At 56.4% G+C, this 15,622-nt stretch overlaps 1 protein-coding gene across 4 annotated transcripts; it reads right to left on the bottom strand.

Moving 5' to 3' along the window:
* Positions 1-5,146: 5,146 nt before the first annotated feature.
* Positions 5,147-15,455, bottom strand: GFI1B (growth factor independent 1B transcriptional repressor). Of its 4 annotated transcripts, none has more exons than XM_032866157.1 (7): positions 15,330-15,455; positions 9,342-9,460; positions 8,796-8,933; positions 8,237-8,499; positions 7,575-7,712; positions 6,360-6,624; positions 5,147-5,855 (listed from the first exon to the last, which is right to left on the bottom strand). In XM_032866157.1, exons 2-7 carry the CDS (start codon positions 9,439-9,441, stop codon positions 5,677-5,679), a joined length of 1,083 nt encoding a protein of 360 aa, XP_032722048.1. In that variant the 5' UTR covers positions 9,442-9,460; positions 15,330-15,455; the 3' UTR covers positions 5,147-5,676. The 4 variants fall into 4 exon arrangements, with proteins under 4 accessions (XP_032722048.1, XP_032722050.1, XP_032722049.1 ...); XM_032866159.1 differs by having other exon boundaries at positions 6,360-6,525; XM_032866158.1 differs by having other exon boundaries at positions 8,796-8,930.
* Between the last annotated feature and the right edge of the window lie 167 nt (positions 15,456-15,622).

Raw genomic sequence — 15,622 nt, 5'->3', positions numbered from 1 at the left:
CCAGCCATCCTCGCCTTAACTGGACATCTGCTAGGGGCTGGGCCCCAAGCTGAGTGTTGGAACACAAAGGATTGGACCCAATGCCCTCTGCGAGGTGGCTCACAGGCTTCGGGGGCAGGGGCAAGGCCTCCAGCACTTGTCAGGAGAAAGGAACCGCCCACGGTGCTGGGCACAGACATCTAAGGGAGCCCTAGGCGGGCAGCTGGGGGGAGGGGCGGAAAGGCAAACCTCAAAGCAGGGAAAGGATGTTTGAGCCGAGGGAGCCTTTTATTACTGCCAGTGATAATGTTATCATGCGTGCCCACTACAGAAGAATAAAACACACACACTGAATACTACGGGGGAAGGAGTGCACACGACTCCTTTACTCAGCAACAGCTCGTGGCGCATCAATACGCTGCCACTTATCCTCGCAAACTTCCTTCCGTGTGCTCAAGGGACCAAGTGGAATCGGGTGGTGATTTTCAGACCACTGCTTCACTGCAGATACCGTGAACAGCTTCCTATGTTGACACATTTATTCTGCAAAATCTATTTTCTCTTCAATTTTTTAGTCGAAAAATATAAACACACGCACACGCACGCACACACGCACACACGCACACACGCACATATCCACACAGATCCAAGTTTCCTTTGGAAATAGCCCCAAGGGTGCAGCCCAGACGTCCTTCCCAGCCCCCAAAGGCAGCTGTGATCGTTGGTTTGGTGGATTCTCCTCAGATCCGTTTCTTTAAGGGTCGACAAAGGTACGACGCTGCCTTGTTGTTGTTAGGGAACCAACGAGCTGTGCTGAAACAGGCGTCTGACTCTGGGCAGACCCCAGGCCCCGGCAGGTCCATCCTGCCAAGGCACCCAGGCCCGTCTCAGGGGCTGGATGCAGTCTGTCGTCCAGACGCACCGCCGCTCACACAGCCCAACCTTCTCTCACAGGAGCTCAGAGTGGTTCTGGGCTTTCTTCCCCCACTGCAATGGGCTCAAGAAGACGCTCTTGCGGCTGATCCGAGCGCCCACCCGTGACTATTTCCTTAACAGGACCTCCTGGAGTGAACTGGAAGGCCATGGGCAGAGCACATGTGGCAGACAACTTTCAGGCGCTGGAGCTGGGTTTGAGGCTGAGAGAAGGTTCCCGGGAGGCAAGAGGGCGCTCCTGGCAGAGGGAACCCTGTGGGCAAAGATGCGTGTCCGAGACATTGAGAGTCCTCTGAAGGCCTTCTGGGAGGAAGACATTGCTGCTTGGTTTAGAATTCCGGGAAAGTGGCTCAGAATGACCTTGCCATTATTCCGTGTGTCTCCCCTTCCTTCTTGGGGAGCCCTCCACTCCCTGACCAGCCTGGGCAGGGAGCTGGGGAGGAGCTCAGGCCCCCCACGCAACACTCACCAGGCCACACCGCCTTCCCACGCACCCACCCACTGGGTCCTCTCTCTAAAGCTGAAATGTCTCTTGGGCTCCTCGACTGCTCTCCAGATCAGTCAAGGGCTCAGGTGCCTTTAGAACATTCTGGTGGGTCTTGGGTCCCTTGTGCTGTCTGGGGCTGGCACCAGGCTCTGCCCCACCATGGGTGGCCAGTGGGCTTCATAGACCTCTAGCCAGCCCAGATTTTCATCATTCTCTGGTCGCGTCTCCTCGATCCCCTGCCCACCCCCACCTCTTTATCCGCCCTGCTCCTTCCCTCTGGGGTCGCGTGTCCCCACACTGAGTGGGAGCCCATCCAGGGCAGTGGGGGCTAGGTCATGGGGAAGGGCTAGGGTTTCATTTGAGGGGATGGAGGGATGTATATTTGGTTTCTCGGGAACGTTCAGAATAGGTCCTATTCTTCTAGATGCTTCCACTTCCTCCCTTGCCCCAGCACCAGGCCCTGCCTGCTCACCTCAGTCCCTCTGCTCCTTCCAGGCCACCCCGCCTCACTCTGTAGGGGGACAGGCGGGGACAGGCTGGGATAGGCCGGTGTCCACTCAGCCAACACAGAAGCCTGGGCTGACCCTGGGAGACACATTTCCATCGTTATCAGTTATTTCCATGGAGGGTTCCACTGGGCACCTCCCACTTTGTCTGTCAGGGGCCCAGGTCCCAGCTGGGGCCCCGGCGGGCTGCCGTGTGGGTGATGTGGCCTGACGCTGCCACCGCTAACTGGACATTTTATCTGAATATTAATTCAGTTGTTGCATTCCGTTCCCTGACGTGGCCGATTTGTTTTAGTATTAAAGCGTGCTGTTAACATCGCTAACTTTGTTACCCACTGCTGAGCAAATCGCTGTGCTGGTGCAGCTGCTGGGGACATCTGGAGGTCTCCCGAGGCCCAGCCGCAGCCCTCAGCCGAGCCAGGGAGCGGTCACCCTGTCATTTCGAAGGCCACAACATGCCCTGGGTTCTATATAAACAGAGTTCCCTAGAGTTGTGCCATCCGTCCCACAGCCCTGGGGGAAAGGCCACTAGCCTGGCTTCTGAGGGACCTTGTTGCTAACGGGCAGTGTGACTTGGGCCATGTCCTCCCCCTCTGGGTGTCTGTCCTCTTACGTGGCAGAGGGAAGCCATGGGCGGTCACCACAGGGCTTGACAGTGTCTTTCCAGTTTACACATGTTCACTCGGTGGGGATTTCAGAGCAGATAGGCAGCAGAAGGGGGACGGCAGGTTGGGACCGTGACGTTCCTGTGCACACCTGCTGAACCGCCCGCTCCCGACAGTACCTGGACGGGGTGCTCATGGCCTGCAAAGTGCTGGCCTATCTACGAGCCTCCTCCAGGGAACGCAGCCCTGCCCCTGACGCCTGTCCTTCCTGTGACAGCTCTGGGAGAGTTTGGGGTTGGGAAGGGGCAAGTGGCTTTACTCTCAGGCTCAGGGCACACGCAGAGGAGCCCACAATCCCCCACGGGAGCCCTGAGCCGGGGCCTTCCATACGGGTTGAATCCTCCCCCTGGGGAGCGGGGTTCACCTGCCCCACCCTGGCCTCCTTTCTCAGCAATGTGCAAATGGGGTTCTGGCCTCCAGGGCTCCGAGACTGCTGTGGCCCCCCAACCCCCACAGCGTGTGGGCCCTCTGTAGGGGCACTGATCGCTGGAGCCTAGGCGGATGAAGAAAGGCGCATTGTCTTGCCCAGTTTCTCTTCCTCGCCCTGCCCTGCTGCAGAAGTGGCCAAAATCCTAATATTGGTGTGGTTTTGTTTAGCAAACAAAGAGCATGCAAAGCAGTTCTCATCCGTGTGTGTGCGCGCATGCCCAGCACCCTCCCTTGCCCCTGACACCCAGGCCTGGCCCCCATGTGTGGCTCCCTGTCTCTGGGCTCCACTGCGTCCATGGACAGGAAGAGAGAAGGGAGCACATGGTCTCCAAGGCTTTGTTGGGAACCCCCACAAACGGGGAGACTTCAGAGGAGGCCAGACCACACTCCTGTGTAAATCCCAGCCCCCTACCCCTGCTTCTGCGCGCCTGATGGGGCACTCTGGCTGGAGTAACAGAAAGAGCCTCTGGAATGAAGCAGAGTATGGGTCCTGCCTGGCCAGACCCCGAGCTGGGGAACGGGAGGTTGCCACGCCCCCCAGAAGGCCTCAGAACCCCACAGATTCACAGCAAAGGAGCGATCTGGGGGGAAGCATCTGTGGGTGCCTTTGGGAGGAAGGTCAACAGAGACTTGAAGACCATCTTGCCTTGGAATCAGATTCTAATCCCAGCTCTGCATTTGCCCGCTGCATGATCTTGGGCAAGTTGGCCAACCTTTCTGAGCCTCCACTAACCCCCTCTGAAAAATGGGATAATGATACCTTCTTTGCAGAGGGTTGTGCGGGTTCGAGTCGATGTGTGGGAACCCTCCGCCCTGGTCAGTACCTGGAAGAGACTCATTTAGGAGTGCCGGGTGTGGGCTTCATGCTGAGGGCACCAGAGACTGCCTTCTAGCAGAGGACAAAGTGACACATGTAACTCCCATAGCAGGTTCAGTGGGTCCTGAGTTGTAAGCAGGTAGCCTGAGGAACTCCGCTCTCAGAGCTGGGAGAGCCTCCAGGTGGAATGGCCAAGGGAGGCTTCCTGGAGGAGGCAGCATTTCAGTAAGCCTCAGAGGATGGGCAGGACTTAAATGGCGGCTACTCGTGGCCAGCCAGCTCTTAGCACGTGCTCAGCCCTGCTCACTACTGTGCACGCATGGTCTCTGGTAACCCTCCCAACAGACGAGGAAGCTCTATCACGTCGTACAGCTAGCAGAGGGTGGCACTAAGCTTAAGCTAGTCCTATTTCAAAGTCTCTGTGGGCATATAAGTCTCTAGGGATTAGGACGAGGATGGCATACTTGGGGGCCATCATTCAGCACAGGACGGTGATTACATCGAGAACTTTGAGATGGGAAGATGACCCTGGATCGTCCCACCGAACCCCATGGGGTCATAGGGGTCCTTCCAAGAGGAAGACAAGAAGGTCAGGCAGAAGAGTGAGGCGGGTGGTGGAAGCAGAGGTCGGAGCTACCCGTTTTCGAGAAGGATGAGGCGGCCACAGCCTCTCCCTGTAGGAATGCAGCCCTGCCCCCACCCTGGGTTTTGCTCCCAGGACTCATTTTGGGTTTCTGACCTCCAGAACTGGATGGGGATAAACTGTATGGGTTTAAGCCACTACCCCTGTGGCAATTTGTTACAGCCGCTGGCGGAGACTGATACAGCCTCCGACGGCAGGAGCCTTGCCCTAGGGGGCTCCTTCGCTTTTGTTTCTGCACTTACCAGTTTGGTCTGAGTCCACATCTCCCAACCCCTCTGCCAGCAACTCCAGAGCTTTCTCTGACTTTTTTTTTTTAAGTTTTAAATTTTTTTAGTAATTTCCACACCCAACGTGGGGCTCGAACTTAAAACCCTGAGATCAAGAGTCACGTGCTCAACCGACTGAGCCAGCCAGGTGCCCCAGCTTTCTCTGCCCTTCCAAGCCCCCTACCATCCCTCCCCAAAGCCTAACTTGCACCCAGGACACACTAAACACTGGTCAAGGGTAAATAAATCTGTGTCTTTATTTTTATTTACAGCAGTTGAGAGGGACGGGCTCCTGAGAGCATGACTGCTTGTCTCTCCAGCCCCTTGGCCTGAAAACAGAGCTGGAACCCTAGGGGCCAGCTGCGTGCCAGTCAGAAGTGGGGGGCAGCTGGCATATCCAGCTGAAGCAGAGGGGAATGAGGCCTCCCACTGGGGCAGGAAACCACTCTGGTTGTCCATGGCAGCCTGAAAGAGACCCACTAAAAACCAGATTCCAGCACAGTGGGCAGCAGGCAGAGGGGGAGAATTTCTGTTTGGATTCCTATTCTGGACTATTCTCAACATCCTTGTTCGCAGGGGGCTATGCTGGCTTTCTGGGCCCTGCCCGAGGGAAGTAGCCCAAGCTCTTAGACTTCTAAACAACCTCAACTCAAAAAAGACCCAGCCCAGTTCCCATATTTTGCAGCAGGAAAATATTGGTCCAGAGAGGGAAAGCAGCTTGCTGGAGGTCACACAGCAATTCTGTGAGTCTCAAACCAAGCTGAACGATTCCTGCCCAGCACTGACTCCGGGAGACCCGGGATCTAGGCACAGGAGCCTGGCCTCCCTCTGGGTCAGGGGACCCCAGGGCAGGCTGGCCAGGAGATGGGGGATCTCGGCACAGGAGGGTGGCTTCCCCTTGGGTGACGGGACCTCAGGGCAGCCTGGCCAGAGCCTGGGGCAGGTGCAGCCTCACTTGAGATTGTGCTGGCTTTCCCGGTGCCGCCGTAGGTCCACCTTGCGCTGGAAACCCTTGGTGCACAGCTCGCAGCTGAAGGGCTTGAAGCCGGTGTGCTTCCGGCTGTGGGTGATGAGGTTGGAGCTCTGGCTGAAGGCCTTCCCACACACCTGGCACTTGTGGGGCTTCTCACCTGCGGGGCAGCAGGGGCCGCGTCAGGGCTGTCGGTGCCAGGCCCGCTGTCCTGCCTTTGTTTGCCGGACTAGGCTGTGTTACCTCGAGGCCCGACATGCGCTTTAGAAAAGAACTACAAAAGGGAGCCAGGAGCACAAGGCCCCCGGTTGCACCCTGGGCGAACAGGGACCACGTCCAGGCGCTCAGGTGAGAGCCGAGCAGTGAATGAGGGGAGGAGTGAGCGGACTGCGAATCCACCTGCTGGTCTCACATTCCCCGCCCCCCCCCCCAGCGGTCACACTGGGGCTCCTTCCTTCCCGGGGTTTTTCCCATGCAAAGTGTAGTTAAGGAGCAGCGCACCCAGCCCCCTGCGTGGAGGAGAGCGCCCCTCGCTTTGTAACTTGAGTGCACCCCCGCCCGCAGCAGGGCCTTTTACGCGTGGGATGGAGGGGTGCGGGGAGAGGCGGCTTGGGCCATGCGGCGCGGCCGGGGAGCCCTGGGGCCGGCGAGGGGCGCGCCTCACCCGTATGGATATAGGTGTGTTTCTTCATGTCCGACTTCTGGTGGAAGCGCTTGCCGCAGAACTGGCAGGGGTAGGGCCTCGTGTCCGAATGGATGAGCAGGTGCGTGGACAGGGTGGACGAGCGTTTGAAGGCTTTGCCGCACATCCGGCACTCGAAGCTGCGCTCCTGCCGGAGGAAACGAGGCCCTGGGGGGTCAGGCGCGGGCGGGGCCTCGAGACCCGGGACTGCCACGCCGGGCGCAGGTCCGGGCCCTGCCGGGATCCCCTGAGGAACAGGACACTCGTTGGGGGGGCCTCGAGAACGGGTCCTGGCGGAGCAGGACCCAGAGACCCCCATTTCTGCATCCCAAGAGGGGGCCCCGAGGCCTGGGGCCTGAGAGGCCTCCTCTGGGCTTTCCCCTGCAACCTTCACAGTATCCCATGCAAAATGAGCCTCACCATGGGTTTGTTGACTGACTGATAGATCGACTGACTTGGGACATGGTCATGGGCTTTGCGGGCTTTGGTTAAGAGTCTGTATTATTGGGGCCAGTTTCTGGCTTCTGCCACTTCAAGGCTGCATGACCTTAGACAAGTCTTTTAACCCCTCGAGACTCAGTTTCCCCATCTGTACATGACAACAGCAGTAATGAGCTCAAAGGGTAGAGAGCTGAGCCGACAACTAGCATGGGGTGTGCGCTCACAGCTGAGAGCTCTCGTGGCCCTACCCTGCCTCTCCCGGTGTTAGCAGCTCGGGTCATTTCGGGCACTTTCCTGGAATGGAATATTCGAGAAGCTAAGTGGGACAAGAGGGTCATTTAAGCCTGATGCCAAGATTCTAAAAGTCGAAGCGAAGGACCCTGGCTCTGTGCACACAGCCCACGCCGATCATTTCTGAGCATCCCCCTGGGCCAGGAGCTCTCCCCGAAGCACATTTGGTCCACCGGGGAGGGAAGTCAGTTAAGAATGGGTGTTGGGAAAACGATAACATAACTAGCACTAAAGCACCATTATTCATTATCAAGAACAAGGTAAAGTATGTATGATATAACAATTTTTAAAAGAGGGTTTTGGGGACCCAGAGGAGGGAGTAAAGGACCCCTGATCTGAGTCACTCTCAGGGGCAGGGTGAGGGGTCCGGCCACAGCCCCAAGACTTCCTGCGGAAGCTTCCCGAGGCTTCCAGAACAGGAGTGGGAGGTGGGCGGGGGTGTCCTGGGCTTGGCCTGCTGCCCACCTGGGAGTGGACGTGCGTGTGCTGTTCCAGGCTCACGGCGTGGCCAAAGGTTTTGCCACAGACGTCACAGGCGAAGGGCCGGGTCCCGCTGTGGGAGCGGCGGACGTGCACTTCAAGCCCGTGTGGAGTGGAGAACACCTGGGGGCGGGGGACAGAGCATGAGGACACTGGGGGCTGAGGAGAGGGAAATGGGCCTGGGGTCCCAAGGCCACCCCCATCCCCTCTACACCCAGGCACAGATGGGCATGAAGCAGGAGAAGCACCGGAGTGTCGATTCCGCTGGAATTGCTGTGTGTCCTGGGAAGGTCCCTTTCCCTCTCTGTGGTTTGGATTCCTGTCTAGAAAATGGGGGCTGTGGGAGCATGTAAAAGGCCCCTCCTGGCCCTAGCTAGGGGCTGAATGGCTGGGAGTCTGCCACAGCCACATGTGAAGGCTGGCACTGACGTCAGCTTGCTGTGTGCTCTGGGGCCAGTGATGCAGCCTCTCGGAGCCTTTTGTCCGCATCCCCGGGCTCAGTGAACCACGGTGAGGACGAGCATTCTGAACCCTCGGTCCCACCGAAGGACCCAAGATTCACAGCACAGGGAGCACCCCGCTGCCAGGGACCCGGGGAGGGGACACGGAGCAGGGCCCACGAGCCTGCCCACACCCCAGCTGCCCACCTTGTTGCACTTGATACAGTGGTACGTATCCATGCCCGGGGAGCAGCGGAGGCTGAAGTCCAGGGGTGGCTCGGTGCTGGGCACCAGAGGGCTGCCGTACAGGCTGACGGAGCGCTCGAGGAAGGCAGACTGCATGGTGGAGGTGGCCTGCCGGTAGCTGTGGCCGTAGGACGAGGCCAGGGCATCCCAGGAGAAGCTGGGCTTGTAGAACGGGGGTGAGTCGGAGTCCCTGTCCTGGGATCGGGGCATTACAGCAGGGGCCTCTGCGGAGAGTGGGACACACATATGGTGTTGATTCATTGAAACTTAGGGCACTGCTCCCCACCTCTCTCCACCTACTGACCTCATGCTGAGGGTTGTGGTGTGTATCCCCAAACATTAACTGTGGGAGAGGGTCTGGGTCCAAGCAGAAGCTGGAGAGCCCAGATTGTATCCAGATGGCCTTGTTGGTCTATCCTGACTCTGTAACTCCTAGGATCCCTGTTTCCATGAGCCCATCCCCCCTCCATTCCACTTGCACTGGCTGGTGGGGAGTGGCCGGGGGTCCCTGCCGGGGTACCTGGCACCAAGGGCGTCCTGCTCATGCTCTGGTCCAGCTCCAGCTCTGGCTCGCGCTTGAGGTCAGTCCAGGTCAAGCAGTGGTTTGGGAACAGGCTGCTGAAGACAGGATCATTGCTCAGGACTTGGTCCCTGGCTGCTGTGGGGAGACAAGACCATCAGTGATACCAGGGGACCCAGAGACGCACTTGCTGTTGTCCCCAGATGCTCGTGTGCACGGGCCCTGCCCAGGATGGTGAGAGTAGGGTGGACGCCGAAAGGAACACCTCGCCGGGGAGAACTCCTGGCCCAGTGTTAGCTTTCTGAGCACCCAACAGCCCTAAATGTTTTCTGAGTCTGGTTAGGACCCACATGTCCTAACCAGCTCCAATCCTGATGCTCCCACCATCTCATGGGGTCAGAAGAGAGGGATTCATTCATTCATTCATTCATTCATTCATTCAACACATTTACTGAGCTTCTGCATTTGCAGAAGGGATGCCACCACCTCCCCAACACAGGGGGCAGGGAGCCCTGGGTGGGTTCCACAGGGGGAGATCTGACTCACCGGGGCTAAGGGCAGGAGGCCAGACCGGGTCATCTTCCTGGATGCGGGGCTGGTGGTAGGTGTGAGCTTTCTTGCTCTTTACCAGGAAGGAGCGTGGCATGGTAGGTGTGCGCCCACACCTGCAAGGGGAGGGGGGAGAACAGTTAGGAAGGGCGAGAGGGCAACAGCCTCTGTATTTTAGAGCCTTTTCCTGACATCGGATTCCACTGTCCTGAGTTGAATGGTGCCCCCAGAAGTTCATGTCTTCCCAGAACCTGTGAATGTGATCTTCTGCAGAAACACGGTCTTTGCAGATTTTACCTAAGATGAGGTTATCCTGAGTTAGGGCGGACCCTAAGCCCAGTATGTCCGGGGTTCTTATAAGAAGCGGGAACCTTGGGCCCAAAGACACAGACGCACAGGGAGAACACCATCTGGAGGCAGGAGCAGAGCTGGGAGGGTCGTGCTTACAAGCCAAGGAGCCCAGAGGATCGCTGGTTCCACCAGAAACCACGAGAGAGGCTTGTGACAAACTCCCCCAGAGCCTCCAGAAGGAACTGACCTTGCAGACACCTTGATCTGGGATCTCTAAGACTCCAGAACCTTGGACGAAACAAATTTTGTGTTGTTTGAAGCCTCCTGGTTTCTGGTAGTTTGCTGCAGTGGCTACGAACCCTAACCTCCCCCTATGCCTCCCTCGCTAGGAAATTAATGCGCCCACCTTCTAGAACACCCCCACGGCCAGTCTTCTACCCACATGCCCTGAATCGCACCGAGAGCAGAGAAGGAAGGACAGGGGTGTCTTCAAATATGACACACGGTGGCCCCCCCATACAGAAATCTGCATTCGCGCCCCTGTGGGAGCGGCACTCGGAGGCCATGGAAGGAGCGGCCTGAGCTAGGGTCTGGAGCCGGATGCTTAGACTCCCAGCTCACCCGCTGTGCACTTTGGGGCAGACACTTGACCTCTCTGGGCCGACTCCGTTTTCTGTAAGGTGCAGAGTCCAGGCTTCTCTCTCTCTGAGTGGGGGTCGAGGAAGGGGCTGGAGTTGCATGTGGGGCTCAAGGCCCGAGAGGACTCCCCCATGTCACCCCGCTGGGAAGCCGGAGGGCATTTTGTGCCTGCAGCGAAAGAGGCCAGTGTCTGCCACCTGTGAGAACGAAGCAGTGGGCAGCCCAGCTTAGCCGCGTGGTCACCGGACCCACTGCTCAGGGGGTGGGGGAAGACATGGAAATCAGGAAAGGGACCTGCTCTTGGTCTTGGGTGGGGGTTGGGCTGTGGCAGAGCCAGACCAGCCTGAACACCTTGACACTTGCCCCCCACCCCCTCTGCCAGATGTTACACGTCCTTAAGGCTCTGCTGAAGGCTCCTGGGAGACAGAGAACATCTGAGTGGTCCTCTCTCCTCCCAACCCCCAGGCCAGGCCCAGGCAGGAGTTCAGGAAATACTTTGCCAATGCCATTCCTGGTGGCTCCTCTGCTGGTCCCATCCCCAAACCTCAGAGCTAGAGCCCCCTTCCCCAGGTCAGCCACCCTGCAGGGTTGCAGGGACCATAGGGCCAAGCGCGGGAAAAGGATTACAGCTGCTCCAACAACAGCCAGGGCTGGGTGATAAGGCCAAAGCGAGGAGCTGCTGGGAGGAGGGAGATTAGAGAGGGCAGCTTGGAGCCCTGCCTTTGGAGCAGGCCCAGGGAGTCACCCCTTCCCCCAGTGTGACCCCAAGCCAGGCAGGAGAGGGACCCCTAGCTGTGCCCAAATCACAAGCCATCTTCCTGGCAGTGTTGGGGCAGGAAGGACCTCTGTTACAAAGAGGCGTGCAAAGTGCTCAGCCTGGTGCAGGGGCCGCAGGACCCCTGAGCAGGTGATGGCATCACAGCCTGCAGGAGAAGAAGCTTCAGGAAGGCAGGCACAGCCCACGTCCTGCCCTGTCCTGTCCTGTCTGGTTGCAACCCCAGTACCCCACCCAAAGCAGTTGTGCTCTGAGGACAGGGATGAGCCCGGGACCAGGAGCAGGGACATGCTCCGGGCTCTTCACCTCTGGGATATGAAAAGAAGAGGTGGGACTTGCAGGGTCTGGGGTCCAGTCCAGCTGTCAGATTGTGCCCTTCCTGGGCTTGCCTGGCCTCCTGTCTCTCCCAGGCTTGTCGGGAAGCCCGCGGTGGCCTTATCTGCCAGGGGCAGTCTTCCTCTGCCTCCTCCCCCTCCCCCAGGGCTCCTCTCACCCCCCTTTCTTCCCCCTTCTAACTCTTGGCTCCAGGAATCCCTTAAGGAGGCCGGACCCTGGGCAAAGCTAGAGGAGACCCACACACTCCAGGGGAGGTGGGGTTTGTGTGGTCTTGCCCTTTTTTCTAGAGGAGCCTCCGAGGGCCACGGTCTCACTATCAAAAGATGATCTATTATTTTGTGCAGAGTATTTTAGTAGCAAGCCAAGGAGAACCGAAGCTAGGCATGGGACTGCTAGAATGGCCGGAGATATTTCTTGTAGCCAGGATCTGTGTAGCCTTAACTCCATGAGTTTGGACCTGGGAGCTGAGTGGCTACAGCCCCAATTCACAAAGGAGGAACGAGGCTTGGAGACTGGCTCCTGATCCCAGGCAGATCCCAGGCTGCCCCCTGGCCCCGCCTCCCGGCCTCTACACTGTCGACTGAAAAGACACGGAGTCGGCACTTACTTGGCACGGAGGGAAGTCCGCCTACATGCTAAGAAAGGTGTCTAGAGCTCATGATGAGCGTTATGCCATCAAACTGACACCCACTGGGGCAAGGAAAGCAATGATTGTCTTCTGGGCTCACAGGGGAAACTGAGGCTGAGGGAGAAAAGTGGCTCGTCCAGGCCCTGTGTTCCTGTCCTGCTGGGACTTGACTCCTGGCCCAGGGCTCTTACCATTAGACCTGGGGTCTTTCCAACCACCCATGAAGACGGACTGCCTAGAGCAGGGAGAGAAGGCTGGTTGGTGGGGCAAGATGATGGAAAAATCATATTCCTTTGATCGCTGTCTTTTCTAGAACCCACAAGAAGCACATGGGCTCCTAGAGAGTTTTGAATGGAGAAGCAAGAGAGAAAGACCTCCTTCAAGAAGCTCTAATTTTCCCTTGGGCTCAGAGCCTGAGGACACCATAGAGGTCAACTGCTTAGAAGTCAGGACAACACAAGTTCATGGATGCTCAGGGTCCACTCTCCGGTTCCCTTCAGAGCCCCCAGTCTCCCTCCCAACACTCCCTAGAACGTTCTCTCCACCAAGCCTGGCAGAGTGGCAGAGCCAACCCCAGGGCTTCAAGTCCTTAAGCTCCCCGTGGGGGCCAAACACACCAGGAGAACTTCCTTTTGGCCCCTGCTAGCGGAGTTAAAAAAAAAAAAAAAAAGGAACCAATCACCTATACTGTAGTTAATTAACAACCACACCGTTTTGATTCACACGGACCGTTCTGAGAAAGAGCTCAGAGCACAGATTGTGAAAGAACCCAAAGATTTCTTCATGAAACAGGGGCTGTGATGGTATCAGCCTCCGGAAGGAGACTCGCTGTTAACATCTCTTCCAATCCATCCCGATAGAGGGTGCCCTGACCTCGAGCCAGAATCTCGGCCCCGCACCCCTACGTCCAGGTGGACTCGGAGCCACAGCCTGGTGACTCTGGCACAACGAGGTGCCATGGTCCTCCCGTGGGGCTGAATTTGATCTTGTGACCTTGAACTTGGCCACGCCTGCCTCCCACCTGGGGCTTGGTTTTCCTGTCTCTCAAAAGGGACCGTTGGACTAAGAGTTTTCTAAACTTCCCTTTTGCTCTAAAATCCCACGCGCATTTTGTTGACCTTCGGCACAGGACTGACCTACCTTGACTGAGAACCTCATCACTCGGGTTCCCTTTTTGGGAGGGTTGGGTAAGACTGTTGTTTCTCAGAGTCGGTGACAGAGGATCCTATGGACTTCCTTTATATTTAAAGACGTGACTCAAACAAACAAACAAACAAAAAAAACCCCTTTCCACGTAGTAGTTAGGGGAAATGGGTCTGTTTCATGTTAGGGGCCCCAGCAGAAAGGGGTCATTATTTTTATTTGAGATTTGCCAGTCGTTCTCAAATGTCTCCTGCTAAGTTCAGAGACTGCAATGTCACAAGAGAGTGAATCAACTTCTGAGTTTAGACCCAAAAGAATTGCAAGCAGAGACTCGGGCATATTTGGAACCCCCAATGCACAGCCGCGCGAGTCCCAGTCACCAAAAGATGGGCGAACCCCCAGTGTCAGTCAGCAGATGATGGAGAAACGAAATGCGGCATAACCATACAATGGAACGTTATTCAGCCTGAAAAAGGAAGGAAGACCACCACAGGCTAGAAATCTTGAGGACACCATGTAAGCGAAATACGCCAGTCACAAAGAGATGGTTGCTGTAAGACCTGTCACTTATACAAGGTCCCTAGAGAAGTTGGATTCCTAGAGACAGAAAGGACAGTGGTGAGAGCCAAGGGCCGGGGTGGGGGGGGACGGGCAAGGGAGGGGAGTTCGTGTTTAATGTGGACAGAGTTTCAGTTTGAGAAGGTGAAGAGAGTTCTGGAGTTGGAGAGTGGTGACGGTTGCCCAACATTGTGAATGCATTTAATGCTACAAAACTGTACACTTCAAACTGTTTAAAAAGATCGTGGTCCCGTCATGTATATTTTACTACAAAAAGAACAGAAATGAGTGAACAAAACATTTCCTGGACATTTCTGAACTGGAGCAGCTCCCACTGGTTTGAATTCCTGAAAACAAATGAACAAAAAACCCCTCCCTCTAATTTAAGGAGGGGTAAGGTTTTCTGTTGTTTCTGAAAAGGGACGAGATCATAGGTGATCAGGCTATTTTCCTGGGATCGGGTCCCAGAAGCTTCAGGAGTCCTCGTGGTCTCCAAGAGCATCCCAACCCCATCCACCCTCCCAAAAGCCTCGAGGAAATGTTCTGCATTGGTTTTGAGTAACTCCATCCATCAAACCCAAGGCAGATATGGCTTTCTGATGCTTCCCAAGCACCTTCTGCAGGGCAACCAGCACACCGACCCTCTGAGTCTTGAGTTGGAAGACACCTCACACATCTCCTTCTTTAAAGGGTCCCTTGTGCACCAGCTCCAAGGACAAGAAACTTGCCACCTCGCTAAGACTGAAATCTTCTACCCACTCATTGCCTGCTGAGAACTAGTCAGGAGGTGTGAGCCTCCGTGGGCAGGTACAACTTAGCTAGCTCCTATCAGATTCATGTCCGGAGCCTGCAAATTAATTTACCCCCTCCAGGAAACTCATGAAAGCTGCGGACCTTCCCCGCAGAAAAATGTACACAAGCACATACCCACAGCATTTCTCAGACCACCCCCTCCCTTAACACGTCTTAGTTTAGGGTGGGCACCTCGCCCCGATGACCAGACTCTAAACTCAGCCTTTTTTATCCCAAAATTAGGTAGAAAAGACTGAGACGCCCCCTGCCCTTCTGCAGCCCTCTGGTTTCTGGGGGCTGGGGGCTAGGGGCTGGGGTTGGTGGACAAGGTGTTTTCCCTTCTCCCCTCACGGGGCCCTGGATGAGAGGACACTCCCTCTCAAAGTGCCCCAGGAACTTGGGTGAAGGGTACTGGGGAGTATGGGTTGCTGGCGGTAGACCTTCCCTCGGAGTTCTCTCAATTTCACTCTGATCTTATAGACAAGGGAAGCTCAGGGTCATGGAGGGACAGGGCCACACTAAGCCAGATGCCTGAATGAGCGCCACCCCACGCTCTGCCCAGGTCCCTGGGAGAGCTAGGGTTGAGGGTATGACCTCGCACGCACAGGTGATCCCGGTCAGACCTGACCAGTTTTGGAAAAGCCCCTACAGGGCTCTGCCTCCCACTACCTCCTCTCTGCTGGGTTCAAGGGCATCTTGTGGGAGAGATATCCCAGTCCCTTATTCTTCCTGTAACTGCCAAAGGGCCCAGGTGACCTGCCTGGAAACAATCTAAGTCAGACATGCAAATTTCAAAAGAAGAGGCTGGGATGACAGCACTCACCTGTCCCCAGCTCTGTCCTCTGGTCCTGGATGTAGTCTTGGTCTTGGTGGGAACCTCCCAGCCTCCAGGGATCGGCTCCACTCTGTCAACCTCGGACTCTCTGCTCAAATAGATACTTCTCCTTTTTTTTTTTTTTTTAACTCTCTCTCTCACTCTCTCTGTTTTTTTTTTTTTTTTTTTTTTTTTCCCTCTTCTGTTCCCCTCCTTGATTTTCAATCTGATTATTTGTGTCAAAATCTGGCGGTGACGGAACAGCCAATAGAGAGCGCCCGAGCGCGGGGCTGCATTTGCTT

Source organism: Lontra canadensis, unplaced genomic scaffold (assembly GCF_010015895.1).
Source record: "Lontra canadensis isolate GAN:19392208 unplaced genomic scaffold, GSC_riverotter_1.0 scaffold30, whole genome shotgun sequence".
NCBI lineage: Eukaryota > Metazoa > Chordata > Mammalia > Carnivora > Mustelidae > Lontra > Lontra canadensis.
The sequence above is the reverse complement of the archived record's forward strand: the minus strand, read 5'-3'. Positions and strand labels throughout refer to the sequence as shown.